At 39.2% G+C, this 15,508-nt stretch overlaps 1 protein-coding gene across 4 annotated transcripts in view; it reads left to right on the top strand.

Moving 5' to 3' along the window:
- The window catches only part of tbc1d30 (TBC1 domain family, member 30), a 28,368-nt gene extending 16,899 nt beyond the window's left edge, over positions 1-11,469 (top strand). For 2 of the 4 annotated variants that reach the window (XM_067581342.1, XM_067581345.1), the window contains 10 exons: positions 705-890; positions 1,092-1,161; positions 1,486-1,584; positions 1,804-1,972; positions 3,247-3,352; positions 3,447-3,553; positions 3,650-3,789; positions 5,270-5,530; positions 6,143-6,229; positions 9,030-11,469. In XM_067581342.1, the coding sequence (XP_067437443.1) occupies positions 705-890; positions 1,092-1,161; positions 1,486-1,584; positions 1,804-1,972; positions 3,247-3,352; positions 3,447-3,553; positions 3,650-3,789; positions 5,270-5,530; positions 6,143-6,229; positions 9,030-10,312 (2,508 nt within the window). In that variant the 3' untranslated portion in view covers positions 10,313-11,469. The remainder of the gene's footprint in view (positions 1-704; positions 891-1,091; positions 1,162-1,485; positions 1,585-1,803; positions 1,973-3,246; positions 3,353-3,446; positions 3,554-3,649; positions 3,790-5,269; positions 5,531-6,142; positions 6,230-9,029) is intronic. The other 2 variants (XM_067581343.1, XM_067581346.1) reach the window with 1 other exon arrangement.
- Positions 11,470-15,508: the final 4,039 nt, after the last annotated feature.

Here is a 15,508-nt window from a genome sequence, read left to right on the forward strand (position 1 = left end):
AAAAGTTATGCTTTAAGAGGTTAAATACTTTCTTCTTTATGCAGATTTTAAGATAAGTAAAGATCAAACATCAGAAGAATTGTCATTTGATGACAGTTGATTGATGTTTAGAGTCAGAGATTTTTTGTTTGAGTGTGAAAGAGTGAATTCTCGATCTTGGGAACAGTATTTCGACCATTTTTATCATCTTACTACTAACTTACTATCTTGCTGATTTAGATGCATGTGAAAGTTTGGGAAAAAAGCTTGTATGTGTGTGAGTGTAGATTATTTGCCAGTGTGTCTGTTTTTGTTACTTTGAGGTAGAAAACTCCCACAAAAAGATATTGCAGATTGAACAGCTGATGTTTTCCTCCTGAGTATATTTGAACATATTCTCCTAATAGAGTACAGCATGTGCCTCTAAAGCTGCCATGCTTGCATTTGATGTGACCGTTAAGATTAGTGTCCGGTGGAGGATGTTTACTTATGACTGTGCGTCAGAGCGCTGGGTGACTGCATCATGGAAACACCAGAGCTCTTTTTTATTTCTCTATGACTCAGGGACTTCCAGGGAAAAGTATACCTGTTTCCATTTACACAGCAAAATCCAATTGCCCTCCAGTCTCCGTCTCTTTCCTAAATGCATCAAATGATAAACCATTTATCCAGGTATGGCACTGACTTGGAATAAAATCCACACTGTACTTCCTACTCCATCCTAGGATCTACACAGGACGGGCTGCAGTTCTTACTGTGGCCAGGAGGGGGAGCAGGACAGGGTGGTGTTGAAGAGGGTGCTGCTTGCATACGCCCGCTGGAATAAAGCTGTCGGCTACTGCCAAGGATTTAACGTACTGGCTGCACTCATACTGGAAGTTACAGAGGGCAATGAAAGCGATGCACTAAAGGTAAACACACACAGTAGTAATATTAATATTCTATGATGGAGAGAGATTGAATACAGATTTATAAAAATATGACAACATGCTTAAAATTGGGTACATACAATATGAAAAGGGGGGAGTTTTATATCATTTTTATATGTTTCTGTGCTAATTTATGCCTTTCATTGTGCTGAAACTGAGCTTTATCCGCTCTTCTGTATTCAGGTGATGATCTATTTGATTGACAAAGTGCTGCCCGAGAGTTATTTTGCCAACAACCTTCGAGCATTGTCAGGTAAACACAAAGACGCACACAAGCGGATCTGTCTTGTAATTGAAGACTATCCTGAAAAAGAAAAAGACAGCTTCAACCCAGAACTGACCCACAAGTTTCACAATTTTGTACAAAAAAGCACAAAAGTTGTTGTCCATTTGTTGTAAAAGATCTAGTCCAGATACATGAATGAGAGATCTGATAGGACACATGAATTATCTTGGAGGTGACAGACCTTCAAACATTTACAATTAGGGTTAATTACAGTCACATAATGAGAAGAATTCTGTTGAATCTCTAACCACCATCCCAGTTTTTACTTTAAAATGTCTCTTTCTCTATCAGTGGACATGGCAGTGTTCAGAGATCTGCTGCGTCTGAAGCTGCCCAGACTGTCCCAGCACCTCCACCACCTTCAGAAAGCTGCCAACAGAGAGGCTGGAGGTATGAATCCCTGTGAAAGATTTAGTGTTTACAAAAATGCAACCTGGTATGAAAGATGCTGCTCCAACTGTTAAATTATGCTGATGAAAATATTGTTAGAAATTTAAGAAAATAGCATTATTTCTAAAATTATCTGCATATTAAACAAACTTATTGCGTGATTATGTCTCCGTTTCCCTTATTCTAATATTACAAATAACGTGTGTCTGCTTCTCACAGGCAGCTATGAGCCTCCGCTGACCAACGTCTTCACTATGCAGTGGTTTCTGACCATGTTCGCCACCTGCCTGCCGGCGGCCACCGTGCTGAAGATCTGGGACTCGGTTTTCTTTGAGGGGTCAGAGGTGCTGTTTCGGGCCGCCCTCGCCATCTGGGAGAGACTGGGAGAGTGAGTAGACCGTTGTTTACATAGATTAGGAGTTGACGTGTGTGTAGGGATTTTGAAAAACAATCTCACTGTTAGTGTTGTAGCATTCAGTGTTCTATATAAAACTAACACACTTAAAGTTACTACAAGGAACTTTTAACTGGTGATGCCTCTTTGTGACCTACATGAGCAAACAAGACCGTCAGTAAGAAGATTGACTATTCCTATATAGTTATTTTAAATGTCTGCCACTGGAACGGATTCTCTGCGAAATCAGACGAAACAATTTACAGCACGCAGACTGGAAGAGCCTTTGTTTACATGAGATGTAGCATTGTAGCATGAGGGAATACAAAGACATTAAAAGTAACGTTAGACTTGTTGTCTGGTTCCTGACACACTTTTAAAAAAGATGAGAGAAAAAGAGAAAGAGAGTCTGCAAGCGAGCTGAGAGCACGAGAGAACAAGCAGCAGTGTAGTGAGAAAAAAGCAATGAATCTGAGTAATAATGTATTTTCTTCTTGTTTCACAATGGTTACGCTCTAAAGCACAAATAAACACGCCCACATCTTCGCACAACCCTGCAGGAAGGTGCCGCATTGCTGGATTTGGTGTGAATGCGACCTTACAGGTGTATGAACGGTACAAAAACAAAGGTTATCTTGCCTCACCGTCGTCATATTACAATTATTAATCTTACATAGCCACAAATAGAAACATTACATGATTGCTATGCATCCTGCAAACAGCTGTGTTTTTAAAAAAAAAAAGAAAAATAGTATTAAAAATAAGTAGCATCTTTCTTTCACTCGCTTCCAAAATAAATACACATACTAGCCAAAATCTTTACGACACAAGGCCCTGGTGCTGGTGGGAAATGCAGCCTTCAATCCAGGAAAACACTACCGCTTTTGTCCACAGCAGCTGCTAAAATCAACACAAAATTCCTTGTAGTAACTATAAACTCCCCACTGAAACCCAGAGCAATGATGAAATTGTTGCTTCAGTTACTTTTAATTGTAACTACTTAAATGTATACATCACCAATACTACGACAACTACTCTAGCTACTACTAATACTAAAACAGTACATGCTAGAGAGCTTTATGGAAATGTTCTATCAATTCTACAAAAAGTACTGGTGTGTATTATCAAATTATATATCATCAGAAATCTTCATGTTACATTATTTGCAAACTAAATGTGAATATCTATATTGTGCTTTTTTATTTTCTTCCTCTTCTGTGTGGATTTCTTTTACCCGGTGCCTGCCTTCCTCCTCCGTCTCCATCCAGGAGGATTGAGTATTGTCAGACAGCCGATGACTTTTACAGCACGATGGGATGTCTCACTCAGGAGATGCTGGAGCACAACCTCATTGATCCTACTGAACTCATGCAGGTGAGATGAGTGTAGAAACAAAACCTACTTTTAACCATTCTTAAATTTCGGTATTAACATCATTTTGCTCTCGTCCCTCCTCTCTGTCTGTCAGGAGGTTTACTCCATGGCGGTGTTTCCTTTTCCCCAACTGGCCGAGCTGAGAGAGAAATACACCTACAACATCACTCCGTTCCCTACCTCAGTCAAATCCAATGGAAGGTTGGTCCCATAAATTTCATTGGCAGTACTGCAGCGTTCAGTATACATATATGTACTGTAAGTGATGATGATGATGATGTCCCTGTCTTGTTTCAGTGGTGGTCTGGGCAGCTGGGAGAGCGATGACGATGCCGACATGGATGATGAAGACTCTGTGGTGACGGCGCTCGGCTGTCTCGGACCGCTGGGTGGCTTGCTGGCCCCCGAGCTGCAGAGATACCAGAAACATCTCAAAGGTCAGTGCAGCCATCCGTAAAGCCACACAGGATTTCAGCGGCAGCCACTGGAGAGGGTACAAGGGCCAGCAGCCAAGTGGCTTCAGTCAGAACTGCTGCCTCAAATCCTTGTGTTCTGCCCTCAATTTGACTCTTAAGTACAAACTGTCTCTGATCTGTTTCCTCCAGACAAATCCCTACTTCCTCCTCCTTTAATGACTCTTCCAAACATTTAAAAAAAAAACAAACTGCAAGCAGCCTGAGGGATTTAGTTAAAAACTGCTGGTTAAGATCTGAAATACTTGTCGCCGCACTTCGGAGAGAGATTTTAAAAAATGACTCCAGATAGAACTGAGCGCTCTGTTTAACCTCATAAGTAGATCTCATTACAGCCGACTTGACCCGGTTCAAAAGCGAAACATCGCTCATTCTTAAGAGCTGTGGGTGGCACATGAACATCAATAAATCATTACCACAGTCCTTCTGAGACACCAGTATAATTACAGTAAACAAACTAGACCACCAGCTGCCACGGGGCATCTACGGGGCATTTCATTGTATTTGGTTTGCGACACAAAAGCAGGAAGATGATGGAAAAATAACATAACCCCAACTCGTTTTTCAGGAAAGCCAAAGAGAAAACAAATTAACTTAAGTGAAGATAAACAAATCTAAATAAAATTTGCTGTATGTTGGCAGCAAAGTCAGTGTTTTATCTTATCTTCAAAGGCCACTTTTGTGTAAAAGCATAATGTAGATAATGCAATTAACAGTCTGCTGGACTGGTTTCATTCAGAGCCAACGTCTTTAAAAAATTATAACTTAGAGGCTGTGCTGTCAGTCATGTCTAGTCATGTACAGCATGTATTCCAGGTAATATTCATGTTTCTAAACCAAAATACAGACTTCCACAATTCTTTTATCGTTTTCTTTACATAGTATCAAGAAGCTTGTTTACGTGGCACTTAGTGTCTTGAGTGTGTCAGCTGATTTCGGTTCAAGGAGATGAAAGCAAAAACTGGGTGAGCAAACGAGTAAGAAAAGGAGCTTACGAAGACCCAAAAATGTCACACTGGATTTTGTCAGATATGTGTTTCATGCTGGGGGTTGTTGTCCTTTTTTGAACCAAAGCCCATGAGTCTAATCCTTTGAATCACTTGATTTTTCCTCTCTATGTTTTAAATGTAAACATCGCAGCTATGGATCAAGTAAAAATGAAAAAGCAAAAAAAGATAAGGGAAGCAGAACAATGATTTAATGTTGGAATAAAGAAAATAATAATGAAATGTACCAAAAGGTAAAAACATGATCCAAGAGTCTTACGTGTTGCTGTATTTCTCTTTACCCATACTGCTATTCTCAACTGTTTTTATGCTTTAATACGTAAATACATTGTCTTTACTATCTTGTATTTCCTCTGATCTTACTGTATATTTGTTGTGGAAAACATCCAAGATCATAATGGAGATCTTAGACCCGTGTTCCTTCTTTCTACCTCCAGACCAGCGAGCAGATCAGGGGAACATCGCAGAGCTGAGCCCAGGAGCGGTGGGAGCCGGAGGTGGTGGAGGAGGAAGTGGAGGAGGAGGTGGTGGAGGAGGAGGAGGAGGAGGGGGAGGAGGTGCCAAGGCGGAGCATCAAGCAGCCATCAACAGCATGATGATGGAGAGAATGAGCACCGACATTTGCGCCCTGAAGAAGCAATACGCACGCATCAAGAGGCGGCAGCAGCAACAGGCTATGCAACTCTACATACGCACAGGTGGGAGGAGATTAATATTAGGAATAATAACATTAAGAATAGCTTTATATTAATATTTAAAACAAGTTTTCAAAGTAGCTTTACAGGAAATAGGGACACTATTTCATTTTTCAAACAACTGCTACTACTTTTTCTAACATTAGGCAGCAGCCACAAAGATTGATTGTTCATAACTATACAAAATTCTTAGGTTAGAAACAACATTATATTTAATTTAGAGATATTGTCTTTCAGAAAACCGTATTGTCTAAACTCCATTAATAGAAATAACTTTAAAACAGAAAACATATAGAGAATAGATCATTAATTTACAGAATGAAGAACACAGGCTGTGTTGTGTGAGCTCCCACTTGCTTCCATTTGATTATACTTTGATTTTACTGGTATACTGTTTGCTGGCGTTGGCAGTTTATATTCAAATCTGTATTAAAAGCCAAAAAGCCATTGCGGCCGTGCTTTTTCTGTAAATAAAACAGTGGACCGTTCCTTAAGAAGCAGCGGAGCAAACAGAAACAAAGCAATGACAAAGCTGTGAAGACAAGGTGAGAACTGTAGAAGAAGAGGGACAGACACACATACACAAGATGTTTGACGTCAATATGTGACTCCTAGGACCTGGACCTGAAGTGGCTACAAGTCCAGGGGTTCTTCAGGAGCTTCCCAACAAACACAGCGATGGTTCCGACCATCGAACTGACGGTACTGGTGTCAAACCTACAGGCTATTTAAAACTGGGTGCTCTGATTTGAGGGTCTCTAATGATTCATTGGTGCTTGAACAAAAGTCTTATTGTAACATCTTTTTGTACAATAAGCTGTAACTTGCGTCTAACACGGGTTCCCAAGCCAGATTTCCAACTGAATATTTGCATGGGGTTCATGATAAATTAAGAAAATAACCTTTGTTGCAATCAAAAACATCCTTTTTGACCACACATACAGTTAATATAAGCACATACTGTAACTAACATTGTACAGCTTAAGAAGTCATTGTTGAAATTGAAACAGATGTATTTTATATCATAAAAAGACAACCTCTCTCATGCTTATAACAAACCAATTTAAGCATTTAGAGCATTTCCTTGATAAATTTAAAAACCCTTTTGGGGGGGAAAAGCATTGGAAATCTGGCGAGGGAACTGCTGGCTCAAAAATGTTGACTCCTTTCCAGATTTTAGAAATATAAACTATAAATACATTATGGTTGTCCTAGTTTGAATGAATATCATGCTCTCAAAATGCTGGAGGGTGTATACATGATTCATTTAGTAAAACAGCAAAGGCAGCTGCAGTGTTGTTCTCAGCAAACAGATCAAGCCTACACTTAAAAAGTAGAAATGTTTAGATACCATTATCTCTCTTACACAGTTACAAAAATGAGTGAAGTACTGCAGCCTCTGACTGGCATTTTGAGAACATTTTTGAAACGGGTTCTGCCTTAATTTTATCTTTTTAACAAGAAACAATATGTATGGTATAAAGAATACTGTAGCTGGGACATCTGGTGATGGTTTTGTTCTGGTGCAGCTGGTATATGCAAAGTTAAAGTCAGCTAAATTCTAAATATCTTGTTGGAGACACCTTTCACTGCAGTACATAAGATAAAAACTGTAAATGTACTTGATGCTTTTGTGAAAGACAAAAAATAGCTTTTCGTTTTAAGTGCTTTGTGATGGAAAGTAAGCAAATGATAAATCAATCAGGTGCATAAATCCACATTTTTACTAATTTTTACTTAATAACGACAGAAAATTGTAGTACCTATAAGGTATTCAACATTTACATTTTTATCATGATTTTTACAATGATATTGACAATTGCCTATATGTTTTAATGCACCTATAGTCTATGCTTAACTGCAATGAGGTATCACAGTGTTGATAATATATACAGTGACAGGTGTCTCCAGCTGGTCTCAACTTTGCAAATGAGTCGTGTTTCTTTGGCTAAATGTTTGAGGTTTTCTCTGATTTGTCCCATCACTAACCTTCATTTGCATCCTCTAATTCTATCTGTTTGTTGCTCCTCCTATTTCATGCTAATATATGATTTGTGAGGCTTGTGTAACAGTATTAGAGTGCGATTTGATGGTTTTTCCCTTTCAGATTCAAACATCTGTACACATTCTCTATCCACACTAATCACCATATAAACATACTCTCTAAACCCATTAATCAGCTTTCATAAAGACATGTTTACATTAACATGGTTCCATGACATTGGGGAAAGGCCAAAATACCACTACTGTATATATTATATAATATTTGTCAGAGCAGGGAAATTATTATGCAGTAGTTGGTAGTCCAAATGCTGTCTCATTCTGTGAGAGGCTTGATGAATAAATCCTTCAGAGGTTAAACCAGAACTCTGGACGCCCTCTGGTGTTCGCTGGAGGTGCTCAGCTTTTGGCAATTTCTGTGATAAATTGAGTGCTGATAAAGTTAATCCATTTGTCACTCAACGGAAAAGTAATCTGAAATTTTTGAAGTATAGATTAATTTCTCATACTGTACATTGTTTAGATCAAGTAAAATACCAATTATTTATTGGTTATGGCTTCTCAAATGTGATATTATCTTATTCTGTCTATGTGTCCATGTGTGCATCTGTCTGCAGCTAATCTCATATATTATAGGACCCATCAGCCTAATATTTCTTGCACATGTATGACTGTATGCTCAAGGACCTCTTGTGGTTGCAGTGATTCACAATTGTTGAATTTTATAATGCATTTTATACCGTCATTGACTGCTGACTCCTCACTCCTCTTAACTGGCCGCTAGTCTGTTGTAGGCCACATTTTGGCCTTTGCTGTGGCTCAAAAACTGACATCCATAGAAGTTAGGCATGATAGGAGATGAATAAATCCCTGTTTTTGTTAACTTTGCTGCCATGTTGACTGTAAGGGAGCTGGGAGGGTAGAGGGAGGTTGTTACCTTATTAAGTTTATACAGTTAGACAAACCCAGGAGGACGCTCGGTTACAATACCATTATACTATAAAGAAAACTAAGACTATACTGTACATGCCCCAAGACACACCTGGAAGAGATCTGCACTCTACTGAATGCACTCTTCTAGTTGTAAATAAATACTTTTGGTTTTTGTTAGTTAGTCAGACATGTCATTTTAAGGCACCACTTTGAGCTTTAGTAGCTTAGGTTTGGCATTTTATAGATTACAGATAATTTATTTACATTACCTGAGCTCTTTTCAAGATACAGCATGGCTAAAACATGGTTCATTGTGTTGCAGTAACTACAGTTTTTAATCTATCTCACTGGAGGACTCACTTGAATAAAATTTGAAATGGTCACACATTTAGCTCATAAGGTCACCTACTCTTATAAAACAACTATCTCAAATATCTCTTTGGCCTCATTGTTATATGCTTAGATGCTATTTGTTCTCAGCTGCAACCTGGACTTACAGAAGCACCATTTGTGAGCATGTTTTAACATGTTTTCATGTCTCTCCTCTGACCTCTGACCTTTCCTCCAGACAAATGCCCTGCAACCCGTGTCCTAGCCTCCCAACTCAATCCTTCCAGTTCAGTGATCAACCATCTCCTTCTGGGTCGGAAACCACGTGGAGGTCCCTGGGGCTCCAGGCCAACATCCACTAGCACATCCACACTACCAGGGGCCCAACTTACTTCTCTATCCCAGTCTCATGGCTCCCCAGGCAGGCAGCGCTGTGGCTCATTGGCCTCCAACAGTAGTGGATCTCCAGGGAGCTCTGGAGGAGGCACGGGTTCACCCTGGCGTGCTCATGTCCGGGTTCATCGGAGGAATGTGGCCAGGGCCCGAGCACAGCTGGGATTTGGAGATTCAGAGGAAAGGGAAGAGGAGGAGGAGGAGGAGGAAGGAGAAAAAGGATCAGTGGGTGAAGAAAACAGGAAGATGGAGGAAGAGGAGGGAGATGATGAGGAGCAGAAAGATAAAGAAGGGAGTGACTCCTCTGTATCTCCATCTCCTGATCCCTCTGGTACAGAGTCAGTATGTGAAGAGGCTTCACAGGTTGAAGATGTTACAGAAGAAGAAGTGGGAAATGTGGTGGAACGACTGGGCTCACTGGATCTCGAGGACGAAGCAAACCTGACCTCCCCGAGCAACACAAATCCAGATACACAACCCACACCACCAGAGTCTAAGCCTGCACCCATTGTCCCTCTTCTCCCTCCACCACCGTCCTCAAACAGACACAAAGAGTCTGACTCCTCCGGGTCAGAAAGAAGCACCGGCTCTGACAGACAGTTACCCTCTGTCACTCTGCCTTCACCTCACCCCTCCTCCAGCTCCTGCATCCCCTCTTCCTCACCTTCCACTCCGAGTCTGTCCCCCTCCCCGGTCCCTACATCAGCTTCTGTTGATCTGTCCTGCACCTCCTCCCCCACACCACCCTCCACTCCTACCCCAAGCTCCACATCTCGCCTCACATCATCCCTATCAGTGAATGGTTTGTCCAATCTATCCACCCCCACCTCCTCCACATTTTACAAAACTTCCTCCCCCTCCACAGCCTCACTCTCCTCTGTTGCATCATCTTCTGGATCTCGTATCTCCTCCTCCCCGTCCACACCGGTGTTCCCGTCCACCACCACCTCCACGCCTAAACAGCAGATCTACTCCCCGTTCCCTTCTGTAAAGCAGCCCAGGAAATCAGCGGCAGCCAGAAACCTCGGTCTCTACGGCCCCACATCCAGAACACCCACAGTACACTTCCCCCAGCTGAGCCGTAACCTCAATCGTAGTAGTGCTGCCGGCACCACTGGGAGGCGATAAAAACTGCTGCTGGAAACACAAAGATGTTACATGATATGAAAAATCATTCTGTAATTACACCGTGTTGCCTCCTGCATATTGAGGAAATAACTTGTATAGTATTTGAAGTAGATTGAAAGTTCTAGAAATGTAAAGTTCAGACGTGTAGAGAAATTTCTTGGCTATCATGGTTTGGATGTTAAGATTGTGATTCATCTGAGACACGGTCATCCTGAAATTCACAAGCCATTAAAGACATGATGATGATCATTAACAAGGCGTTTCTATCAAAGGAAATGGTTTGTTTAGTTTGGTGTTTCAGCTGCATGGGTAATATTTCACTGTAACGGAGGACTTGGACACAAGAATAATGGATTATTGCAGTATCAAGCCCTTTATAGTGGCCTATGCAGGTCCTTCTTGACCATAATGGATCTATTATAAAAAATTAAGACCTCAGATGTGAAGCTGAACCGTATTTTACAGACTCTCTACAAAGTGTCTTGGTTGAGGCACTAAGTTATGCTGCATATGTGTTCAGCATCTACATCTCTTCTATTGTGGTTTGTGATGAATAAGAGAACTGAAACATGAAGAGATTCTGGTCTGGACAAATGCCTCCATCTGGACTGAAGGACCATATTTATCCACATAATGAAGTAACATTCCTATATGAGATTACACAATAGCCAACACAATAGCCATTTCTATGCCAAGTATTTAAGAAAATAACACAAGAAACAAGAGATATCTAAGAACTGCAAATGAGCGTAGTGTGTGCCGAGAAAACTGGCCCCATCTTAAAACCTATGTCCTGAAGCACTTAAAATGTTTTTGTTTTCTCTAAGGGGTAAAAAAAAATCTGTATGTGAAATCTTTGTTTGCAGCTTTACTGTTGAACACGAGGAATGTAATATCTCGATAAATAATGAAGGATGTGTGAATGGGAATGTGGATCTTTGTGTTTTTGACCATTTGGTTGTGAATACTGTGTACATGAAATTTAAACAAAAACAAGGTTTACATTGTGAAACATTACTGGAATTTATGGGTTGCCATAGAGCTCCAAATCAAAGCTTCAATGTGTTATGTGAAAGGCAAACTTAGAAAATTACGGTCACATATTAGTAGCTGTTTTTGCATAAAATAGACCTGCACAGCACTATGAAGGATAATTTTTTTTTTTTTTAAATTCCCATCTGAGAACTTATTTAAGGTTGATTCCCAGCATTTATAATTAGTACAACAGTGTTTTTTACTCCTGGGAAATTTACTACTCAGCTGCTGATTCTCATTTGGCTGTATGGTCAGTCATGTCATAGCCTGAAGAAACAACAACAACCTCTCAGTGAAAACATGTAGCAGCTGCAGCTCAACATCCTGCTTCCGGCACAGATGTAGCAAAGAGAAAGATAAAACTTCTCAGAAAGCAAGCTTTATGATCATTTTTAAACATGTAAAGACATATCTGACCATTTAGCCAAAGTTTGTGCCTCATTGTTTCTGCTTGATTATTACATTTAACTCACATAACATCAAAAAAAGAATCCTTGAAAATACAAGTGAAACATTGAAAAACCCTGCAGGTTGTTTGACAACACAAGCCATTTCCAGAGTCCTCAAAACTCTTCTATACAGCTGGAATACAAAATTTCAGGGCTGTGTAAAAAAGACCATTTAGCATATTTTCAGAGGTGCAGCTGTTATTATTGAGCCAAACAAAGATAGTATTTCTTCCTATAATTCTTGTCCATCTCCACTATTTCTGAATAATGGCAAAAAGGCCAAAAAAACATACAAAAAAAATTTAAAAATCACCAAAACTGGGTAAGAAAATACATGAACATTCGAGATTTAAAGGGCCAGTATATAAGAATTAGTGGCATCTAGTGGTGAGGTTGCAGATTGCAACCAACTGAATACCCCTCTCCCTCCCCCTCTCCTTTCAAGCATGTAGGAGAAACTACGGTGGCCGCAAAACTTACGAAAAACATGAAAAAGCCCCTCTCTAGAGCCAGTGTTTGGTTTGTCCATTCTGGGCTACTGTAGAAACATGGCGGTGAAACGCAGGACCTGCTTTCAATGTAGATATGAAGGGCTCATTCTAAGGTAATGAAAACCCTTAAACTAGAAAATTCTTATTTTCATGGGATTATACACTAATCAAAACATACTTATGGATATTGTATTTCATTTGTGCTAAGTCTGTTCAGCTAGATGCCACTAAATTCTACAGACAGGTCTTTTAAGATATTAAAGCGGTGAAATTTGGCTTCTTCAAGCTCAAGTTCCAAATAGAGCATATAATAAAATATTTACAATTATTTAAAATTGTAAATTCATTAAAAAAGGAGAGGAGAAAGATAAGAGAGACAAATTAAGATATATACAAATATACATTATATTGCACACTGATACTTAATTTACAGTATTTATATACAATTAAAATATTAACGTTTAGATTTTTTCTCTCATAATGCAAAATGATAAAGAAGAAGCTTCGGAAAATAAAAAAAAATAGGAAGAGCGAAGCAAAATGTCACTTCCGGTAGCCATCTTTGTTAATTTAATAAACGGAAATCGTAACTATAGTTATGATGTTGAGCTAAACGTCTTTATTGCAGAGCAGACTGGCTAGAAGAGTCTTTGAGAAATTTGGAAATAGCATCAAAACAACGGTAAGTGTTGTTAGTCGAGCTCGAGTTTGTGTCTGTTATGTCTTTGAGAAAATTAGCTTAGCTAGCGTTAGCATTATGTGACTGCAAATATAACTCAACGGTTGGAAACGGTGAATAACATTACATAAGAGGCACAAATTGGGGCTGAACTATACTGTGAGTTTCCAAATATTGTACAGGAGATTTATCTTGATGTTATTAAGTAAAATGGAGTGTGTAAACTGCAGGGGAGCTCACCCTTTATCAAGATAAGTTAGCCAGTCTTAAGGCTACAGAGGAGCTAACTTGTCATTTTTGATCTACATTAACGTTAATGCAACTAGCTTAATGTGGTTGGAAATAGAGCTGCAGCAGTTAGTCAATTAACAGAAAATTAATCACCAACTATTTTGATAATTGATTGATTGCTTTGATATCATTTTTTGAGAAAATTTCCAAATTCTCTGATTCCAGCTTTTCAAATGTGAATATTTTCTGGTTTCTTTAGTCTTATATGATAGTAAACTGATTGTTTTTGGGTTGTGGACTGTTGGTTGGGACAAAAGAAGATAGTTTTGTCTTGGGCTTTGGGAAACAGTGATTGACATTTTTCATAATTTTCTTTGACATTTTCTAGTCCAAACAAATAATTGTTTAATTGAGAGAATAATTGACAGATTACCTGATAATGAAAATAATTGTTGGTTGCAGCCATAGTTGGAAATAAGTTTTACCAATGTGTAGAGATGGCTAATGTTACTGCTCAACTAAGTAGGCACCATGCTAATGTTTGTGTTTAACCTGCTATTGCTCTGAATGGGGATTGTGTAAATTAAAGTCTTAGCATGGAGCACCCAATACTGTAATCTTGTGGGGACACATGGATTATTTTGTGTTCTAGTTTTTACACCTGTCACAATTATTTAATACAACCTTATGAAAATGTTTGTTGCCACCGTTTTATGTTAAGTAGCAAGATGATTGTTCAGGTTTATTGTCCTATGTTTATTCTCATTTTGTCATTTTGTATTGGAAAATGGAAATGCGCTGAAAAAAAGACATGTATTGCAGTTTTAATTGGTTTCCACTGCCAGCAGTTCAGAGCTGGTTGACCCCTGGTTTTGATTCTCTAACAGATCTGTGGTTGTGTGTTTGCTGCACTTTGTATTATACTGTTACTCATCAAACCACCATGAAAATGTTATGTCTATGAGATCAACTTGCTAGTTTCACATGAAATAGCAGTTCCTTTTAATATGCGTGTGTGGGATGTAGCTATGAGTGAGTGAGGTCATGTTAAAGGGAAATGATACCAAATTATACTTGATTACTAGGAACATGTCAACTGAGGGCACTGTCACAGTCCAAATAAAAAATATACTCGGAACAAACTTTTATCTGTTCAATTAATGGTATGGTATTCTGGACTAGAAATTGCTAGTGTAACCAACATATTATGCAAGCCTTTTTCACTATTAATTGTGTTCCCTCACAGATAGGCAGGAAGCAGTGGCATTGGCCCTACAGAATTAATTTGGCATTTCATCAAAAATACTCTTCAACCTTGCTTTTATAGAAGCTTGAGTAGCACACAATTACTTGGAAGTGCTCTCCTGAGGTTTCTTTTACTATAAAGAAACAACAAAAAATGTTGCACAAACATCGTTAACAACTAAAAATGGCATGGCTGAAGTTGTGTTTGTATAAGATTTAAAGTAAATAGTTTCTATTCCCTGTATTTGTCATGTAAAGTCACCTCTCTTTCTCTGTTCAATTCAGTATTTGTTTCATTTTATTAGTCAGTATTAGGGCTGCAGCTAAGATTATTTCATGATTGATTAATTTGTTGATCATTCTCTTGATTAATCGATTAGTTGTTTGGTCTAAAGGGGCAGTGGTGGCATAAAGGTTAGAGAAACAAGCTTGCGACTGGAATGTCGTTGGTTCAATCCCCGGACCGGCATGATAAATCTAGGTGGAGAAAGTGAAAAAGCAGCACTTCCCCCTCCCTCATTACCACCACCAGACTATGGTTGCACTGGGCAGCTTCTAGGTGTGCATGCGTGTAGTCGTGTGAATGTGATTAGGGCGTTCCTGCAAAAGAGAGGCTTCCTCTCAGTGAAACTTCCCCAAATAAAGAAAGGTGTTTCCCATAGCCTAAGCCTAAAATTCAAATGTTTTCTTTTGTCACCAACAGTCCAAAACCCAAAGATATTCAGTTTACTGTCATAGAAGACTAAAGAAACCAGCAAATATTCACATTTTAGAAGCAGGAATCAAAATAGTTGATTATTTTTTACAGAACAACTAATAGTTGCAGCTGCAGTCAGTACAGTTCATGAGTGATTGTAGCCTGAATAATAGTTCAATATATGTGTTAAGAGTTTCATGAGGTTGGGCGGCATGACAGTAAATACATGACATGATACAGAAGTGTTAATTGTAGTGACTTTCCATATTTAGAAAGCTACTGTATGTCTTAGGTACAGTATCTGTAGTTGTATTTGCCATTCATGGGCAATGTTGCAGAATAATGAGCAGGACTGCTTTATGGCAGTAT

The sequence above is a fragment of the Thunnus thynnus genome, chromosome 23, assembly GCF_963924715.1.
Source record: "Thunnus thynnus chromosome 23, fThuThy2.1, whole genome shotgun sequence".
In the NCBI taxonomy this organism is placed as follows: domain Eukaryota; kingdom Metazoa; phylum Chordata; class Actinopteri; order Scombriformes; family Scombridae; genus Thunnus; species Thunnus thynnus.